The sequence below is a fragment of the Lithobates pipiens genome, unplaced genomic scaffold, assembly GCF_037356315.1.
Source record: "Lithobates pipiens isolate NorthernLeopardFrog02 unplaced genomic scaffold, aLitPip1_a1.2 Scaffold_23, whole genome shotgun sequence".
NCBI classification, from domain to species: Eukaryota; Metazoa; Chordata; class Amphibia; order Anura; family Ranidae; genus Lithobates; species Lithobates pipiens.
This window is the reverse complement of record NW_027507785.1, coordinates 111,872,562-111,893,525: the sequence shown is the minus strand read 5'-3', so window position 1 is coordinate 111,893,525 and position 20,964 is coordinate 111,872,562. Positions and strand designations below refer to the sequence as shown.

General features: G+C 42.7%; 1 protein-coding gene across 4 annotated transcripts in view; it reads right to left on the bottom strand.

The window, feature by feature from the left end:
- The window catches only part of LOC143927811 (inter-alpha-trypsin inhibitor heavy chain H3-like), a 227,823-nt gene that overhangs the window by 106,244 nt on the left and 100,615 nt on the right, over positions 1-20,964 (bottom strand). For 3 of the 4 annotated variants that reach the window (XM_077452193.1, XM_077452195.1, XM_077452194.1), the window contains 2 exons: positions 20,579-20,747; positions 14,507-14,632 (listed from right to left, as the gene is read on the bottom strand). In XM_077452193.1, the coding sequence (XP_077308319.1) occupies positions 14,507-14,632; positions 20,579-20,747 (295 nt within the window). The remainder of the gene's footprint in view (positions 1-14,506; positions 14,633-20,578; positions 20,748-20,964) is intronic. The other variant, XM_077452196.1, reaches the window with a different exon arrangement.

Sequence of the window (20,964 nt, the reverse complement as noted above, 5' to 3'; positions counted from 1 at the left end):
TGTGGGGGGGGGGATGTTCTGCGTTTTCCCTCCTGCTTGTTTGCCCCCGCATTGACATTGCCAGTGACTGCCTTGATGAGGTGTGCCCTCGGTATCTCCTGTTTTGCACGGGGGGGGGGTGTATGCTCTTTGACCCCCTGGCCACTCTCTTGTTCTGACCCCTCGGTTATTGGGGGTGGGGGAGGACTCATGCTTGCACCCGGGAGGCAGGACTGCGGAGCCTAGGGCCATCGGGTTTGCCCATTTCCATTTTATCCTATCTCTCATTTTTTGCTTTTTTACTTATTTTTTCTCTTTTTTTTTCTTTTCTCCTGGTTACCTCTCCCCTGGGCACTCTCTGTGGGACGCGGACTTTGGGCGCACCCTCTGCAGGGTATTATACATGGGTGCCTACGTTGTTTGCACCTTGGCTGCTTTACTTCTCAACTCCTGCTATTTAGCTTTTCTTTCCTACTTTTTGTTGGGAGCGTGTGGAGGTGCTGAAGGACAAGACCAAGCAACAGCCGGACATTGGATCGCTGCGGCAGGAACCTGCCATAAACATAGACTTTTTTATGTTTCTCAGTTTAGGGATTAAGCCATATACCGGTTCTGTTGGGGTACTTGGTGGTATAGAGGCAAGGGGGGGTTTGGTTAAAGTCCCATCTCGACATGGGGGAAACTGTAGAATGTTTTTTTTCCTACTTCCTGAGCTCCTTACTCGCTGTGCGGGTGAGCTGCATTATTTGTGGGGTTCTGGTTTTTACATGATCTTAATTACAGTCTCATTGCTTGTTATAGATAATATGCCTTGGGGGGGTGGGGTCCCCGGTAGGGAGGGGTGGGGGACTCCACTTCCCCAACGAGGTACAGGATGTGATTATGTATGTAGGAATGGTGGATGATGTGAGAATTATCTCTTGGAATGTCAGAGGTCTAAATCATCAACTTAAACGAGCCTCTGTCTTTCGGTATCTTAGACAGTCCCAGCCACATGTTGTTTTCCTGCAGGAGACTCACATGGATGGCAGCAGGGTCCTGGCGCTCCGTAAGCAGTGGATCCAAAAGGCCTTCCACGCCACTTACTCCACTTTTGCCAGGGGCGTTTCCATTTTGATCAGTCGGTCCGTGCCTTGCTCGGTCCACCAGGTGATCTCCGATCCGGGAGGCCGATATGTGGCGGTAGTTGTGGATATCTGTTATAAACGTATAGTGCTAGTTAATGTATATGTGCCCCCCCCGTTTCAGGTTAAAGTGTTGGTTGACCTGTTGGTTAGGCTTGCGCCCTACACCCATCTGCCCCTGGTTCTGTTGGGGGATTTCAACGCCGTATTAGACGCGGCCTTGGACACCTCCAACCCGAATAGAGGGGGGTCCTCGGACTTAAATGGATGGGGGTCGGTGGCGGGCCTCACGGAGCTTTGGAGGTGGAAGCACCCGTTGGAGAGGGGTTACTCCCATGTCTCGATAACGCATAGGTCCTCTGCTAGAATTGATATGGCGTTTGGGAACAACGCCGTCCTGCCCTACGTGGGAGATGTCACTTACCTGGCGGGTGGCCTGACTGACCATAACCCTCTTGCAGTGACACTCACATTCCCGACGGGAAGGGGGCAGGGGGGGTGGAGGCTTCAGCCGGGATGGATACAGAATGAGCATGTTTTGGCCCGACTGACAGAAGCCATGCAGACCTACTGGACTGTTAATGACGGCTCGGCTGACCGCCGGACTGAATGGGATGCCTTTAAGGCTGTGACCCGTGGGGAGTATATTTCAGCCATTAAGACAGTTAAAACTCAGGATAGAGAGGACATTGAGCTACTGCAACTGAAGGAAAGGGAGAGTGCGCGGGCGCATGCTGATTCCCCTACGGGGGCCTCGTATGCGACCTTGCTGGAGGCGAGACGCACGTTGTCCATCCATATTACGGGTCAGGCTCGTGCGGACCTGGTCAAGAGGGCACAGACCAACTTTGCTGAAGGGGATAAGAATGGCAAGCTTTTGGCCATGCTGGTGGCGGACTGCCGTCCGCTGACATGCATCCCTGTTATTAAAGACACGGGGGGGAACCTAATTGACGAACCTGGACGCATAATGCACACTTTCGTTCAATACTACTCTAATCTATATTCACCTATACCCCCCTATGACCCATCGGCTCTGGACTCCCTTTTGAGCGCCCTGCCTCTGCCCAGGCTCTCTGATACTGACGTCCAATTGTTAGACGCCCGGATTACTAAGAGGGAAATTGAGCAGGCAATTTTTTTTTTTCCTCCAAACAAGGCTCCGAGGCCTGATGGCCTCCCTGCTGACTTTTACAAGGCGAATGTGGAGATAATATCCCCTAGATTGGATCTGCTCCTGGCATACTGTCTGGAGCAGGACACCCTGCCTGACTCTATGTTGGAGGCTTATATGGTTTTGCTTTTGAAACCGGGCAAGGACCCGACGGAATGCGCCTCTTACCGGCCTATAGCCCTACTTAATATGGACCTGAAAATCCTTACTAAAATTTTGGCCACTAGGCTAGCGAAGGTTTTACCTACTCTTGTAAATATAGACCAGACGGGCTTCATGCCGGGGAAGTCGACAGATACTAATTTGAGAAGACTTTTCACACACTTGCAAATTCGACCGCAGTCCGACAGTCACAGAGTTGTGGTCTCTATCGATTTTGAGAAGGCCTTTGACTCTGTGGACTGGCAATATATGTTTAAGGTGTTGGAGGTCATGGGGTTTGGACCACAGTATCGGAAGTGGGTGGCCCTGTTATACAGGCGGCCGAGAGCGGCGGTTCGACTGGGGACGTCCACCTCGGATTTCTTTGACGTGGGTAGGGGGACTCGACAAGGTTGCCCGCTATCTCCATTTTTGTTTTCACTTGCGCTGGAGCCGCTGGCGGTGGCACTTAGGTCTGCCAAGGACCTGAGTCCCATCCGGGTTGGTTCAATTGATGAGACTTTGGCGTTATATGCTGATGACATGTTGTTGTTCTTGGACGACCCCGGGAGGCCCCTGCAAAATGCCTTGGAGATTATTGATCGCTTTGCAGCCTTCTCGGGTCTGCGGGTGAACTGGGGTAAGTCCTCCATTCTGCCGCTGGATCCTGGGGCTCGAGCAAAGGCTGATCCTGCCCTGCCCCTTCAGTGGGTCTCCTCGATGAGGTATCTTGGGGTCCAGATAACGGCAAACGTTCAAGATTATATCCCTCTTAATATTCTTCCCTTAATCACACTCCTGAAGCGGAAAGTGCTAACCTGGTCCAAGCTGCCGTTGTCTCTTGTGGGCAGGATTAGTTTGTTGAAAATGAAATTTCTCCCGGTGATGCTGTACTTTTTGAGACAGGCACCAGTATGGATCCCTAAATCTTTTTTTCAGAAGCTTGATAGTGTTGTCTCAACGTTTCTGTGGACCCCTAGGCCACCTAGGATAGGACTCAGGGTGCTGCAGGAACCTGGGGATCAGGGAGGTCTGGCATTGCCGGATTGGCAAAAAATACTATTTGGCTGGGCAAATGGTTTTCGCCCGCAGATGGTTGACGGCTGACGATGGTGACGCGGCCACGGTTTTGGAGGCGGCTCACCTGGGGTCCTATGATAGTTTACGTTTTGCTCTATTTAGGGGCCTTAAATCAGAACTCCCACTGACGCTGACCATGAAAGCTACCATTAAGGCTTGGGAGATGGTGGTGAGGGTGGCATGCCCCAGCTATAGGGGGGTGTCGCCCTCCACTCCCATTTGGATGAACCCAACCCTTTCTCATTTTTATAATATGCCGGACCCCATGCTCTGGGCAAGTAGAGGAATCAAGACATTGAAAGACATAACTTCCTATGGGGAGCTGCTGTCTTTCCCCCAGCTCCAAGCGAGACATGATCTTCCTAATTTCTACCTGTTTAGATTTCTGCAGATTCGACATGCTTTCCAGGTACAATTTCAAGAGCGGAGAGTAGAGTCCATGCCCTCGGCCTTTGAAACATTGTTGGCTAGTGGTGATCTGACGAAAACCCTCTCGGTATCATATAAAGAGCTGTTCAAGACGACTCCCAAAGCAATCGCCAGGTGTAGGGAACGGTGGGTACTTGAAGTTCCGGAGGTGCAGGGTGAGGATTGGGACGAAATCTGGGCCCAGCCGTTTAGCTGCTTGGTATCGGCACAGGATAGGTTAATACAATTCAAATTTCTTCATAGAAGCTACTATACACCTGCCAGATTGAATAGGATTTTCCCATCAGTCTCGGCGGAGTGTTGGAGGTGTTCTCATTCGCCTGCTGACACTGATCACATTTTCTGGCATTGCCCGCTAGTGCAGAGATTCTGGACCGCAGTTGTCGTGTGTGTCAGAACTAATATCGGTCCCAATACCGTTAACTATAAAAGTGTGTCTCCTGGGCCTGGTGGACGAAGTGGTTCCTACGAGGGCCATGCGAACAATGCTTACTATTTTGTTTTTTTACGCTAAGAAAGCCATTTTATTGACATGGAAAAAAGCAGAGGCTCCGAGCCTCTCAGCATGGAAGGGCTTGGTGAATGCAATGCTACCTTATTATAAAGCCACATATGAAAGTAGGGGGTGTTTGCGGAAATTTGACAAAATATGGCATTCATGGTTGCATTCCAGCAGTACTGTGGGATAAGGTACTAACCTGAGACCAGATGTTGTGGTCGCACATTAGACGAGATCCTATTGGTCTAGAACTCAACGGTGTAGTCCATAAAACAATGTGATAGATCCGTGTGATATTCCCACATTTACAGGACTTTAAGTAAAATTAGAATCCGTGAAACGGTCGAGATGTGACGGGGAGGAGGGGGGGGGGGTGGGGGGGAATTGGGTTGTTGTTAGTACGTTAGCATTTGTTGTTAGGTAACTGTGGGCCTCGGGGCCCGGTTGTGGATGAGGCTGTGAAGGCACATCCACTGTTGTATGTTTGTATGTTTGTTATAAAACCAATAAAAAGATAAAAAAAAAAAAAAAAAGATTATGGTATCGCTGCCCGGTCTTACTAAATAAAATGAATCCAGCTACAGTGGGGACGGAAAGTATTCAGACTTCCTTAAATTTTTCACTCTTTGTTATATTGCAGCCATTTGCTAAAATCATTTAAGTTCATTTTTTCCCTCATTAATGTATACACAGCACCCCATATTGACCGAAAAACACAAAATTGTTGACGTTTTTGCAGATTTCTTAAAAAAGAAAAACTGAAATATCACATGGTCCCAAGTATTCAGACCCTTTGCTCAGTATTTAGTAGAAGCACCCTTTTGATCTAATACAGCCATGAGTCTTTTTGGGAAAGATGCAACAAGTTTTTCACACCTGGATTGGGGGATCCTCTGCCATTCTTCCTTGCAGATCCTCTCTAGTTCTGTCAGGTTGGATGGTAAACGTAGGTGGACAGCCATTTTTAGGTCTCTCCAGAGATGTTCAATTGGGTTTAAGTCAGGGCTCTGGCTGGACCAGAACAGTCATGGAGTTGTTGTGAAGCCACTCCTTCGTTATTTTAGCTGTGTGCTTAGGGTCATTGTCTTGTTGGAAGATAAACCTTTGGCCCAGTCTGAGGTCCTTAGCACTCTGGAGAAAGTTTTCGCCCAGGATATCCCTGTACTTGGCCGCATTCATCTCTCCCTAGATTGCAACCAGTCGTTCTGTCCCTGCAGCTGAAAAACACCCCCACAGCATGATGCTGCTACCACCATGCTTCACTGTTGGGACTGTATTGGATGGGTGATGAGCAGTGCCTGGTTTTCTCTCACACATACCACTTAGAATTAAGGCCAAAAAGTTCTATCTTGGTCTCATCAGACCAGAGAATCTTATTTCTCACCATCTTGGAGTCCTTCAGGAGTCCCGATGGCACGGCGGCAACGAATATTGGACGTACATGTACGCCAATATGCCTGCCCGTGCCATTCTGTCGACGTACATCGTCGTGCGCTTGTCGGGAAGTGGTTAAGGAAAAAGGATTACACATACTATTCCACAGTACATGATATGTATGTTAGATTGGACTAAATATTTGTAGACCACGAACTACTAGAAAAAATATTGGAAGTTAAAATAGGATCTATAACCCTCTCGGATCACGCTCCTGTAATAATAAAACTAAAAGATCTAGGAAGAGAATATAGTAAAGGATTATGGAGACTAAATGAGTCCCTCCTGGAAGATGTGGAAACAGAAAATACTATTAAATATGAAATTGAACAATATTTTCTAGCCAATGACTCAGAGGAGATTCCAAGGGCTACACTCTGGGAGGCCCACAAAGCCTTAGTCAGGGGGAAATTAATATCCATAGGATCCTGGGTAAAAAAAGAGAGTGAAAAGAAGTTAAACGACTTAAAAAAAGAACTTCATTTATTAGAACAAAAACATAAGAGTCAACTCGATAAAAACATATACAATGAAATAATACATAAACGTATGCAACTAAACAATAGATTGGAACAAGAAGCAAGAAAAACCTATAAACACGTAGCTAAAGAAAGATACATGTGGGGTAATAAACCTGGGAAATAATTGGCCAGAATAGTAAGGGATAAAAAAGCTATTAATTATATAGAAAAAATCAAAAACGTGAATGGTGAAATAAAATACACAACATCAGAAATAGCTAACGTGTTTAAAACATATTATAGCGCCCTATACTCAATCAGGCACAAGGAGACTGAAAGTCAGAAGGAGACCAGGAAAATTAAAATACAAGAATACCTGAGGGAAGTAGATCTTCCAAAGATAACCCCCGAAATGTCTAATAGCCTAGAGGCCCCAATCACTCCAGAGGAAATTGAGTATGCAATAAAGGACATGCCCAACGGGAAAAGCCCAGGACCAGATGGTTTCACCATCAGGTATTATAAAAAATTCAAACAGCTGTTGGTCCCACAGTTATGTAAACTCTGGAACAAACTGGCAGAGGAGGAGCTCCCGAGGAAAGAATCACTCCTAGCTAATATCATACTAATTCCAAAACCGGGTAAAGATCCTTTAGTTGTTCTAATTACCGTCCAATAGCACTTTTGAATACAGATATTTAATGGTATGCAAAAGTGTTGGCAACGAGGATAAAAAATCTACTCCCAGAATTGATCAACAATGACCAAGCAGGATTCGTACCAGGAAGGGAGGGCCGAGATAACAGTTTGCGAACGCTGTTATTAATGGGGATGGATAAGGAATCCAATCCTCCAATGATCTTGGTCTCGATCGACGCAGAAAAAGCGTTTGACCGAGTCGATTGGAGTTTTATAATGGAAACATTACAGTCAATAGGATTTGGCCCAAAAATGCTAAAATTGGTAAACAATCTATATACATATCCATCAGCCAAAGTGGGGGTAAATGGGAGTATGTCGTCCGCGTTCAATATGCAGAATGGTACAAGACAGGGATGCCCCCTCTCGCCATTGCTATACGTGCTAGCTCTGGAACCCTTATTAGCAAAAATTCGTAACAACCCAGTCATAGAAGGAATAAGAATGGGAGGGGAAGAACATAAAGTGGCGGCATACGCGGACGACATACTACTATACTTGACCAACCCCCAAACATCTCTATCAGGTATGATGAAGGAGATCAGAGATTACGGGGTCCTTTCCAATTTCAAAATAAACCCAATTAAAACAGTTATTCTGAATATTGGATTAGATCCGCAGGAGGAAGAAAAGATACGGCATAAATTCCCCTTCACATGGGAAAAAAAAAGAAATAACATATTTAGGGATCAAAATAACAAAAACAATTCGGGGGTTATATCAAGCTAATTATATCCTGTTGATAAACGAAGTCAAAGCGTTATTAATGAAGATGAATAAAGGAAAAATATCTTGGATGGGAAGAATGAATGTGCTGAAGATGGTGGTATTACCAAAAATCATATACAAAATGCAAATGCTTCGGATAAATATTCCAATAGGTTTTTTTAACATATTAAGAACACTATTTTCAAAATTTATTTGGCAAAATAAAAAACCCAGGATAAAATTTAATTTATTAACTAGGAAAAAAAACAGGGGAGGAATGGCACTACCAGACATTCACAGATATTATTTAGCAATTATTTTCACTAGATTGGTTGAATGGACAAATCAAAACACGAAAAAAAAAATGGGCAAAAATGGAGGAGATATTGACCGGGTAACAATTAAAAAAAAACATATGGATTCCACCAAAATTTAGGACAATTAGTAGTAGGACGCACGAAATCACTTTAACGGCACAAAAAAAATGGGACACAACACAGCGCAAAAACAAATGGCAATATAATTCACCATTAATCCCTCTGGAGGGAACGAGTTTTTTTATACCAGGTCACGACACATCACTAGGGAATAAAATGAGGGATCTACAATTAAAAGACATCATAAGGGATGGGAAGTTAATGTCAAAACAAGATTTAATGACGAAGCACAATTGGCAAATATTGAAGGACTGGGAATACCTCCAGATTCAGCACTTCATTAATTCCATCCCAAAACCAATAAGAAATGAAAAAAGGTTAACAGCAATGGAAAAATTATGTTCAAAGAAAAAAGCAGTTAAACATTGTGTCTCACAGATATATGACTGTTTATCGGAATTAGAAGGCCAAGGACATATCCCATGTATAGCTAAATGGGAGAGGGACTTGGGGTATGAAGTCGATGAGACCCAAATGATTAACTCAGTATATTACTCTGTATCTGACATAAGATCAATGGAAGTAAATTATAAATGCCTAATGAGATGGCATTTAACACCAGATAAATTACATAGAATGGAACCATCCAACTCCGAGTTATGCTGGAGAGAATGTGGGAAACCGGGAACGATATTCCACTTCTGGTGGGAATGCCCAGTAATAAACCAATATTGGAGTAAAATTACAGAATATATAGAGAAAATAATAGGGCAAAAAATACCTTTAACCCCAGGGGAATGTTTATTTTTAGGGGTAGAGGTAAAAACGTGTAAGCACTACAAAAGAAGTATACAAAACGTATTAATACCCGTTTTACTCAATGCCGCAAAAGCTCTAATACCAAAAAATTGGTTACAGGTGAAACAACCCCTGATCAGAGATTGGATCCAAAGAATAGAATATATCAACAATATGGAATACCTAAGAAATATGGAGGAAAATAAAATGATAAAATACCGTAGAACGTGGGAAAAGTGGAGAATATTCAAAAAGACGAAGCATTATACCCAAGCATTAATGGAATAAAGAGTAGTGGTATGGGAAAGGTCAACAGATGGGGAGAAGAGGGAAGGGCGGGTGTGGAAAAATCTAACATAAAAAGGAGTTAAATAAATAAATAAGGAAGTAAGAATGGGATGGCAATGATAACCAAGCAGATGTCAATCTTATTGTGGGTTCTTTTTTTTCTTTTTCTCCTTTTCCCTATATATGTATGTTTTTTTCTTTTTTTTGATGGTAAATATTAAACTGAATGAAGCTTATAAAAAAAAAAAAAAAAAGAGATCGGGAAAAGAAAACAAAACTTTTGCCACAAGGATGTTAAGAACTCTGGATAAAAATCAGACAGTTAATTCTGATGAGAATCCATAAATAACAAATCTTACTGAGTGGTAGGCAAAAAAAAAAAATAAAATAAAAAAAAAAAGGAACCTTAACTGCAGCAGAATTTTTTTGTAACCATGGCCAGATCTGTGCCTTTCCACAATTCTGTCTCTGAGCTCTTCAGGCATTCCTTTGACATCATGATTCTCATTTGCTCTGACATGCACTGTGAGCTGTAAGGTCTTATATAGACAGGTGTGTGGCTTTCCTAATCAAGTCTAATCAGTATAATCAAGCACAGCTGGATTCAAATTAAGGTGTAGAATCATCTCAAGGATGATCAGAAGAAATGGGCAGCGCTTGAGTTAAATATATGAGTGTCACAGCAGAGGGTCTGAATACTTAGGACCATGTGATATTTCAGTTTTTCTTTTTTAATAAATCTGCAAAAATGTCAACAATTCTGTATTTTTCTGTCAATATGGGGTGCTGTGTGTACATTAATGAGGAAACAAATGAACTTAAATGATTTTAGAAAATGGCTGCAATATAACAGAGAGTGAAAAATGTAAGGGGGTCTGAATACTTTCCGTCCTCACTGTATGTCTGACCTATGCTCAAGATGTGGCAAATCAAAAGCCAGGAGACTCCTGAGGCAGCGCTTCTTTCTCTAATTCAATTAAATCAATTAAAATGGGAATATTTAGATATTTCCTGATGACAGGAAGAGCCTTAATTTCAAGACACTGGAAATCCCAAATAACACCAACAGTACGGGAATGGGTAGTAGAGACAAACCACGTAATGTGGATGGAAGAGCTAGTATTTATAGCAAACAACAATGATTGTAACTTTATGGAAGTCTTGGCACCATGGATGAAGTTTCTGGAATCTCCTCAGCTGTTATCTTTCCTGTGACTGTTGGGATCCTGTCTGCTGGATGCTACATCTACGCGCTTTTTTGTTTTGTTTTTTCTCTCTTTTTTTCTTTGTCCATTTGTTTTTTTCCCCTTTACTTATATATATATATATATATATATATATATATATATATATATATATATATATATATATACACAAATTTGATATCTTGGCATGTTACACCCACACAATTTTTAGTTTCTTAGCTGGTGAAAACACAAGTGGGAATATGGAAATATAAAACTTTGTTAACCTAAGGATATTTAGGTCACAGTCTTTAAGCATAGTTATTTTGTTTACTTTTTCTTTGTACAATGCCATTCTTTTCAATAAATATATTAAAAACTACAATTGTTCTCCTTCACTGATGGGCACTGATGAGGTAGGCACTGATAAGTGGCACTGATGGGCACTGATAAGGCGGCACTGCTGAGGCTGCTCTAATGGGTGGCAGTGATGGGCACTAATAGGCAGCATGGAGAGGTGGCACTGATAGGTGGCACTGGTAGGCAGTACTGATAAGTGGCACTGATGATGAGGCAGTGATGGGCACTGATTTGTAGCACTGATAGGTGGCACTGGTGGGCACTGATTAGTAGTAAAGATGGGCAGTGATACCTCGATTAGTGATCAGCTGAGTCCCCAAGGACTCGCGCGCAGTCAGAGTGAGAACGGGAGGTTGTCCATGTATGCCCTCCCGGCATTTTAAGCCCACACTATAGCTGTCTTTCAGCTATAGTGCAGGCGTCGAATAGTTAAAAAAGAAACCTTGGCTGCTGAGTGCCTGGGATGAGGAACAATATGCTGTTAATGAAGAGGAATTTCAGATGTGTGTTTCCCAATCACAGCATTAAAACTAAATAATAAGAAAAGAAAATAAGAAAAATAATAATAGTATAAATAAATATAAAAAAACTAACAACTGAAACAACTGTGTAACTTTTCTTTTTGGGGCTACCCAAGACAGGAACTTTCCGTCACTTGGGATTGGTTATATCATAGTTTTTTTGTAGCTCTTCTGACAGCACACTGGCAAGCCAGAAGTTTCAGCAAATACTGTGCAAGCCAGTGGTGTAGCCTGGAGAACTCACTAATGTTGTAGTTAACAATTACAGTGCCTTGAAACAATATTCATACCCATTGAACTTTTCCACATTTTGTCATGTTACAACCAAAAATGTAAATGGATTTTATTGGGATTTTATTGGGATTGTATGCGATAGACCAACACAAAGTGACACATAATTGTGATGTGGAAAGAAAATAATAAATAGTTTTCCAATTTTTTTGCAAATAAATATGTGAAAAGTGTGGGGTTCATTTGTATTCAGCCTCCCTGAGTCAATACTTTGTAGAACCACCTTTCGCTGCAGTTACAGCTAACAGTCTCTACCAGCTTTGCACATCAGGAGAGTGAAATTTTTGCCTATTCTTGTTTGCAAAATAGCTCAAGCTCTGTCAGATTGGATGGAGAAGGTCTGTGAACAGCAATTTTCATGTCTTGCCACAGATTCTCAATTCTCAATTCTCAAGAACTAAGCTAATTAGTACTAAACAGAAGGAGAGGACAAAAACAAACACCAAATCACATAGTAAACCAGCTGTAAAAGCAAAACAATAGCAACCTGATACAGTTCAATACAACAACAGAAAGAAATACAAATAGGTGGGACAGAACACAGCCAAAATCACCTAAAAAAACATTTTCAGTTTAAAATAGTCAGTTTGCAGTGATGCTGCTGTACTATGTGGTAGAACTGTATACATTTCAGGATAGACTAAAATGCAAATCATTTAGCAGGTAAGTCAGCTTGCATGTATTTTATCTGTGTATCTATCAATTGGCTTGGAGTTCAGCTTTAAAGTGAACCTTCCAATAAAATACAAGGTCTGCATTGCAAATCAGTGGCTTACTGTTTTAAGCTTACAACATGGTTAACATAAATGGTTAACATATACTTTATTTGCAACTGCATTTTCATTTACAGTTTTCTCTTAGTCCTCCTGCAAAGTCTCACAAATAACTGTTGATCCTGCCTGTGAAATCTACCTAATGCAACTTCGTGGGATAGAATAAATAAAAACAGTGTTGCATCCAGTGGTGGCCCGTCCTTTAGGGTCGCACAGGTGTTGCCCCCCCATCTGGCCCCCTGATCTACATGCAGGGCACTGGACACATGTATTCCAATGGGGGGGTTTTCAGCACATGACATTTTTTGGCATCAAACAGAGCCTTGCTACCAAAAGCCCACCCAGTTGTCAATATTTGCTATTGTCACACTGATTCTCCTTCCAGCCAATCAGAAGCAGGTCATGAGACCCATCACCCGCTTTGCCGAAAGGAGATCCGATCACCAGGAGGAGGAAGGAGGAGATGCTGGGGAACACGAGATAGCAGCAGCCTGCAGCTTGGTGAGAAGCCGCTGACCCAGAGTGCTTCATGTGAGATAGGGTAAGTGCTGGGCCCTGACTGACTGACCGACGGGGGGTGTTGGCAGGTGGTTGTATCACTGGTTGTTACCTTCATGTATGCTGTGCATGCTTGTACTACAGTGGGATGAGAAGATGTTGCAGGGGGTGTGGCTATCATCATTGCCACTGCTGAATAACTAGCCGGTAGTTTGCCAGTCAGCAGCTGGCCACACCTAGCCCTGACCACTGTTTTCTGGATTGATCGCACGATCTGTATACTTTCTCAAAACAGATTTCTTCTAAAAGGTAAATATGATGACTCAAAATTTAAATGAATTTCTATATATATTAACAGTATTAAAGTAGAACTATGAAAAGGTAGTTTGTTTCCCTCCGAAAAAAGTGGGACTTTAAATTGTCAAAAACACTAATTGGTTAAAAAATTGATTTATTAAACAAAAAAGACAGAAAGACTATGCTAAAAAATCATCTTCACATGTTTATTAATAAAAACAAACACTGACGATTGCACAATTACACACAAAATTATATCTTATAAATGAAATATGATGGTACATATACAAAATAGTTTAACTCCAATGTCTGATAGTACTTTCCGGTGTCCAACATTCAGGATAAGTCCTAGCGTTACCCAACACGTTTCAGGTTCAAAATCCTTTCATCGGGGGTAATTATATAGCAGGATTTATATTCTAAATGAGGTGAATGGCACCGTAATCAAAACAAACAATAGTAATATTACAGCAAGAGAAAAAAATGGCCTTTTCAGTGGATGGCGTATATGGAGGTTTTAAATCAACCTGCACGCCTGGAGTATTTTTGGCCCAGCGGGGGAAAATTAAACAACCTGGTCCATCCAATGGAAGCTTAAATAGGTATAGACACAAAGCTTGCAGTCTCAAACGAGGGGTCTCGCAGTACAAATAAATTGAGGATTATAGTCAGACTCCTGCATCAGTAATAAAGCTGCAGTGAGATAGTCACTAATCACTATCGTCTGTTCAAGCTGTGTTGGGGGGGGGGGGGTCCACGAGGCATGCCATCCACAGTGACAAGGTCTGGTTTCTTTATCTAAAGTAGCACTATATAGTAGTAGCAATAGTATATAGTAGCACAATAGTAGAACTATAGGCAAAACTTTATTTTTTCATTTTGGATAGAGCAAGGGAGGGTTATAACTGTCAGATTTTTTTTTCACCATCTGTGTCCCATTGGGGAGATTTCTCTTCACTTCCTGTCCGATAGTCAAACAGGAAGTGAGAGGAAATCCCTTTAAATTAGGGGAATTTCTTGGGGACCCCCTGGTTACCAGAACTAATGTACCCATTGGAAGATTTCCCTCTATTACTTTTCTGGGGACAACCCAAACCTTGGGTAATTTCTCTTACTTTCACTTTCAATGATAATGGTAAACATGGCAAATAGAGAGGATGAAGAGCACAGACAGCAATAAAAACTGTCAGGTGTTCTAATCCCTCTCTACTCTATCCAAAACGTAATTAAAAAAAAACTTTAGTTACACTTTAACATTTTATAGCATTTTGTAACACAATCTACCTTGGTTCTTAAATGATTTTCTAGGCCTTTTGGTACAGGTACATTTAACCTGCCTTTAAGTGATAGATAACCCTCCAGAAAAATGTTTTACAAAATATATGACTTACCAATATTTGCTTCACCATCAGTAAGCAAGACTATTAAAGAGACACTTCTTTCTGGGATTTGGTTTAGTTCACGTGCTTTATCCAATAATTCCACTGCCCTTAGCACAGGATCATTGATATTTGTGGCTGCAAAAATTTTTTTTAAAAGTGATACACACACATATATATATACACACACACTGTATACCCAACAAGGAATTCAAAGTTAGCAAAGAGGAACCTACAAGGCTACTGAGGGTACACTTTGTTGCTGAGCAAGTATTTTTCACACACTGAATACCTAACTTGACTTATGTATCGTGACTCTGACTCAAGAGTTAGACACCTGAGTCTGGCTCTGACACCTGACTCTTACTTTTGGCATTGACCCCCTAACTTTGATACTTGACTTATATTTCTGGGTATGACACCTGACTCTACCTCTTGACTTTGAAATTTGGCTCTGACTCCTGACCCTGGTACCTGGCTATTAAAGAGGAAGTAAACCCTAATGGGTTTACTTCCTCTTTCATTCCCTACCTGACACAGGAGCCAGCGAAGTCACCGCTGTCCACTGTAGTTCCGAGCGTCCATCTTCTTGGTGGGTCTCTCTGTTCCGGCGCTGTGATTCGTCACTCATGTGCACGGAAGCCGACACTCGCATATCGCCGCGATCTGTGGCTTACCCAGTGCGCCTGCGCGCCGCTGTCTACGGCGTATGCGCCGTAGACAGCGGTGGCTGTCTTCAGGTAAATATCTCCTAAACCGTATAGGTTTAGGAGATATTTCTTGGACCTACAGGTAAGCCTTAATCTAGGCTTACCTGTAGGTCAAAGTGGTTTGTAAGGGCCTGATACCTGACTGTAAAAGCTGGCTCTACCTCTTAATTTTTTACATTTGATTCCTATTGGTGGTGCTGACACCTAACTCCTACTCTTAGCTTTGATATCTGACCCTGAAACATGGCTTTGATGCCTCCTACTCCCGACTCTGAAACCTAATACTTTTGGTTTTTTGACACCTGACTGATTCTTGGCTCTGGCATATGGGGCAGCGTAGTGGTGTAGTGGTTAGCACTTTCCCCTAGCAGCAATAGGGTGACTGGTTTAAATCCTAAACACAACACCATCTGTCTGGGGCTTGCATGTTCTCCCTGTGCCTGCATGAGTTTCCTCCAGGTACCCTGGTTTCCTCCCACACTCCAAAGAAATGCTGGTGGGTTAATTAGATCCTGTCTAAAAAAAAATTGTATGTGTTTGTAAGCACGTTGGGACTCTATGGGGTAAGGACTGTGCTATGCCGCAGATGGACACTGGTGGCAAAAAACATAGGTAGGTAGCGCTATACAAGTCATTAATTCACATGGCACTTATGGCAGGAATACACGATAAGAAAATTGGGTGAAAATTTCCATTCTGCTACTCATTGATACCTGTCTCAAGAGTGCATTGTAAGGAAAGGTAGCATGTCCAAATTAATGGGGGGTAATATAGCCAGGGTAATGGCCAATGTATCTACCTGCATCTGTCAGCAATGCACTCTTGAGAAGGTGCATTGTTTATTATCCCCTTCATCTCCTTCATCATCACTACTGATATATACTTGGTATATATCTTGCTACCAGTGGGACACTTCCCTCCGAGTCCTTATACTTCGGTACTCTGCCAACTAGGTAAATATTACTTCACTTGGTTACTTTTGCCCCCGTGTTGTTACACCTCATTACCCTATGTTTCATTCCCATGTCCCAGCCCTTTTCCCCTTCTTTCCCTTTCAGGGTGTTGTTCTCACACACCTCTGATCTACATAATTTGTCTTTTAGTTCCTTTCCTCTCCCCTCTTTTCCCATACTTTCTTTTTCTTCTTCAATTTTTTCCCTCATTTTCTCTTTTCTCCTCCCCCTTGTTTTCTTTCCCCGAATCCCCTGCCCCTCCCTGCCCCCCCTTTCTTTCTCCTTTTTCCCCTTCTATTTTTCCTTTTCTTTCCCTCTTCTTTTTCCTAAACACCACCATCCCTCCTTTCCTTCCCCCACTCCTTTTCTCTCCTCCATTTTCACTGTCCCTTCTTCTTTATCCCCCCCCTTTTTCTCCCCATATCTTTTATCTGTCTTGTCCCTTTTCTTTCTTGACTTTTTTTCTTGATTTTGCTCTGCGTCTACACCTTTTTTCTCTTTTTTCTCCCTATCCCATGTTACAACTTTTTCATTGTCCACTTTTTGATCTCTACTTTTTACAGCATTATGTATGTTTTTTGCTTCCCTCTTTGGGTTTGTGCAAATTTTAAGTGTGCTCTGGTTTCTATATTTTGGTCACGGATTGCACAAATTGCTGTCCCCCCACCATCACCCCCTTTTTGTCACTACCCCACCTTTACCCCACCACTATTTCTCCCATCACTCCCCATCACATCACTGAGCACATTCCTTTTCTTGGTACCCTCTAGCACTGGCATTTTTACCTCATGTACTTCATACCATTCAGACTTCAGCCTCTGATCTTTAAATTCCCCCAGATGCCGTGGGAGGGTCCACTGGACATGCCCCGTGCGCTGTTTACACCGGGACTTGAGTAAGCAGCCTTATATTTATAGTTTCATTACCCTTTCCCCTTTTATAAACCAATTGTATTATTTAATTAAAAAAACCCTATGTATTTTTGACTATTCTGTCACTGATTATACCTACTTACAGATGTATTTCCTGAGGAAGCGGTTCATCCCGCGGAACTAGTAGAAGTACTATGTATGACCAAGTCACCTGTGTTTTAATTCTATTGTCTGTATTTTGTTCTAATATATTTTTTGTAAATTTTTATTTCTGTCTATATTCTATTGGCACATTTTTCTATATCGTACCGAAATAAAAAATTTGCAAAATAATATACTGAAAAATGAAAATACCGAAATTTGCTTTCTTGCTTCTGGTGAGCCTTGTGTGGGGACCAGGCTCTCAAACCTTTATCCCGTTAAATTTTGGATGATGGTACAAACTTTGTTCTAAGTTTCATACCCATTGATCCCACTCTGTGAGGCCACTCACAGGTGCTGAATCTTTGTTATCTTTCCTGGGTCACCTGATCTGCTGCCAGAACCTCCTGAAATCTTTTTGTAAGTCCTGACTTTAAAGTGGGAACTTGCACAGAGTGACACAAGCTCTCTGCCTTGTATGACACAGCACCATGGATCTAGCAGTTGGCTGGACAGGCACCACATGCTTGCCCCATACCAGTACCACATTCAGGGCCATCTTTAATATTGATTGGACCCTGGGCAAACATTTTCTTGAGCCCCCCACCTTCCATGTAATTTCACTTTCCTTCTGCTTTGAAACATACAATAAATAGCTATCATGTACTAGGTGCTGGAGGTCAATGGAGAGAGGGCATCCTTTGCAAATAGACTCAAAATCAGTCAGCCAGCAAATGTGATTGGTTGCCAGAGGTTACAGTGTATCATTACAGCTCACTGACTGGCTGCTAGAGGTTACAGCAAACATTATGGCTCACTGATTGGTTGCTAAAGGTTACAGCACATTATCTCCTCACAGCCTGCACATCATGGACTGGGGAGATAAAGGGACCCATCAATAGGCAGAAAACTCCTAGGGATCCTAGGACTCCTGGAATCAGTGGCAATACTAGAGGAGGAGGGTGTGATCAGCGGCAATGCTGTGGAGTTGATGGGATCAGTGGCAGTGGTGGGGGGGATTATTTAGGAGGCAGTACACTGTGGCAAATTTGGAATAATGTAGAGCAAACCTGGAAATCTTTGGTGAGTATATAGTAGGGAATTCTACACTGACCACCAATGTAATGGGGAATTTACACTAACCACCAATGAGAGGAGGGATTTACACTGACCACCATTGGAGGAGGGATTTGCACTGACCACCAATGTGAGCGAGAATTTGCACTGACCAACATGTAGCAGGGGATTTTATGCCACCTACCAATATAAAGAGGGATTTCTACACTGTCACCAATGTAATAGGAGCATTTACACCAACCACCAGTGTAAGGGGGAGAATACAATGACCCCCATGTAACAATGGTTGTCAATTTACACCGACAACCATTGTCAAGGAGATTTGTACTGACCACCAATGTAAGGTGACACTTCTACACCGACCACCAATGTTAGGGGGGATTTACACTGACCATCAATGTGAAGGGGGTTTACCTGACCACTAGTATATGTCATGGTTATGCAGTGATCTTTCTGTGTTTGCTTACCTCCCCTCATGTGTTCAGACTAAGAGGCCAGCCACTTCCACCTGGTGGTTTTTATAACCTCTCCTCTAAGCATGGCTCCACCCCAGGCCCCATCAGGGAGTCCTATATTAACCTGTGCACTGCAGGCCATCAGTGCTGATCAACCATTGTGTATTCCTTTGTGTGTATGGCTTCCTGTTACCTGCTGTGTGCTCTTCTGTTGTTCCAATACCGACTTTGGCGTGTCTTGACTATCCCTGTTTGCCTGTGATCCTGACCTTTTGGCGTGTCCCTGACTATTTCTGTCTCCTTGTGGTCCCAACCTTGGCTTTGTCCCTCACCATCCCTATCCTCCTGTTGCCTACTGTGGGTGTAAGCTGGGGGACCCTGAGGGTCGCGACCTGGAGCCAGTTGCAGCCAAGTCCATCCTCACCACTCGAGGCTCTGGTGAACACCTGCTGGCTCTTAGACTCCGCGCGACAGGGAATCTTACGCTCTAACCCCGGTGGGACCTGTCTCCCGTCTGCAGCAGTCAGCCGTAGGGTCCACAACCTTGCGTTGCACTCCTGATCCCTACGGTGTTCATCTGTCACCTCGCGGTGACCTGACAGTATAAGAGCAATTCTGAAATTACCACTAATGTAAAGGGAAATGTACACTAATCACCAGTGTAATGAAGAATTTACACTGACAACCAATGTAATGGGGATTTTTACATTAACAACCAATAAAGGGCGATTTCTACATTGGCCACTAATGTAAGGGGGGTATTTACGCTCACCACCAATTTGAAAGGGGCTTTTTTTACCGATTACCAATATAAAGAGGAGTTTCTACACCGGCCACCAATGTAATGGGGATTTACACTCACCACCAGTGCAATAGGAGCATTCATAGTAACCCCCAATGTAAGGAGGGATTTACACTGACCACTAATGTAACAGACATTTAGCCTATGTTCACATTTTTCTGTGTCTGGAACGCATGCAAAATCACTTTCCTGACACCACAGAAACACACTGCCCTTTAGCAGATACACAGTGATGTCATTCGCTATGATTAAGCACTGTTGAGAGCGTGAAACGCATCAGCTATTTTTGCCTATACCCTGCTATTGTCATGAACTTTTGATATTTTTCACAATAAGGGCGTTTTTATTGGAGTGCAACTGTCCAGATCTTCTCTCTTCAGATACACAGCGTATCTGCTGAGATGTGCGTATTCACATCCACCAAAATTCACATCACTGTGGCACCATGCTATTTTGAAAAATGTTTCCACCTCCAATTTGCTTACATTTGCAGAACAGGCTGATGTTGGGCTTAATGACTACAGTTGTAAGCAGGACTTTCAAGCATTTTACCTCCCCAGTGGACAGCATTCAGCAGAAGTGATGGTGGATGTGACCTCAGGGGGGCATGATATATATAGGAATACCACCCCTATTTACAAATCAATGCCGCCAATCCGTGGCTATTTACATATTAATGCCGCTGCTATTTTATATATAAATGCAGGCTATTTGCATGTAATCACAGGGTCTGTAGGTGAGTCATCTGTACACGGCAATAGGGCAGAGCTGGGCAGCATTAGTAACAGAACTTCACACAAAGATATCTGGAGACAGCTTGGGACTAAAACTTCAAGAGACAAGGAATTTAAACTTGGATAGTTGGCAAGTATAAGGCAGCTGCTTTGGTTCCCCCAACAATGATGGGGCCCAGGGAAGCTGCCCCTTTTGCCCTGCCCTAAAGATGGCCCTGACCACATTTATCAGTTGGCAAAAAATTGTGAATTGGGATGGTGTAGGAGAAGATTGTTTTTAATTTCAGAGTTGTTTTACAGCCAGTGTTTAGGATTATATTTATTTGTTGTGTTTACATACCATACCCATCTGTAATTGTTCTGACAAAGTCCTTGGCTTCTTTCAGGTTTTCTGGTGTTGCTTTCACCAAATAAGGTTTCCACACATCAATATTATTGTCAAATAGTATAAAATTAAATTGATCATGTTCTTTGGTGTCCTTCAAAATTTGAAGTAGGGCTTCCTTTGTCTAAATATAGATATCACAGTAATACATACATTTATTATTAAAATAACATTTAATTTAGATAGGGTAGATAAGTAGAGGGATGAGTGATAGTAGCATAAAGTGTCATTAAAGTCCTTGTGCAAGAACAGCTGCTGTATGGTGGGAAGTGTTCAGTGTATTGTGGTGAATAGTGATGGCCCGACCCTCAGAAGGGACGTTTCGCGAACGCGGACCGCGA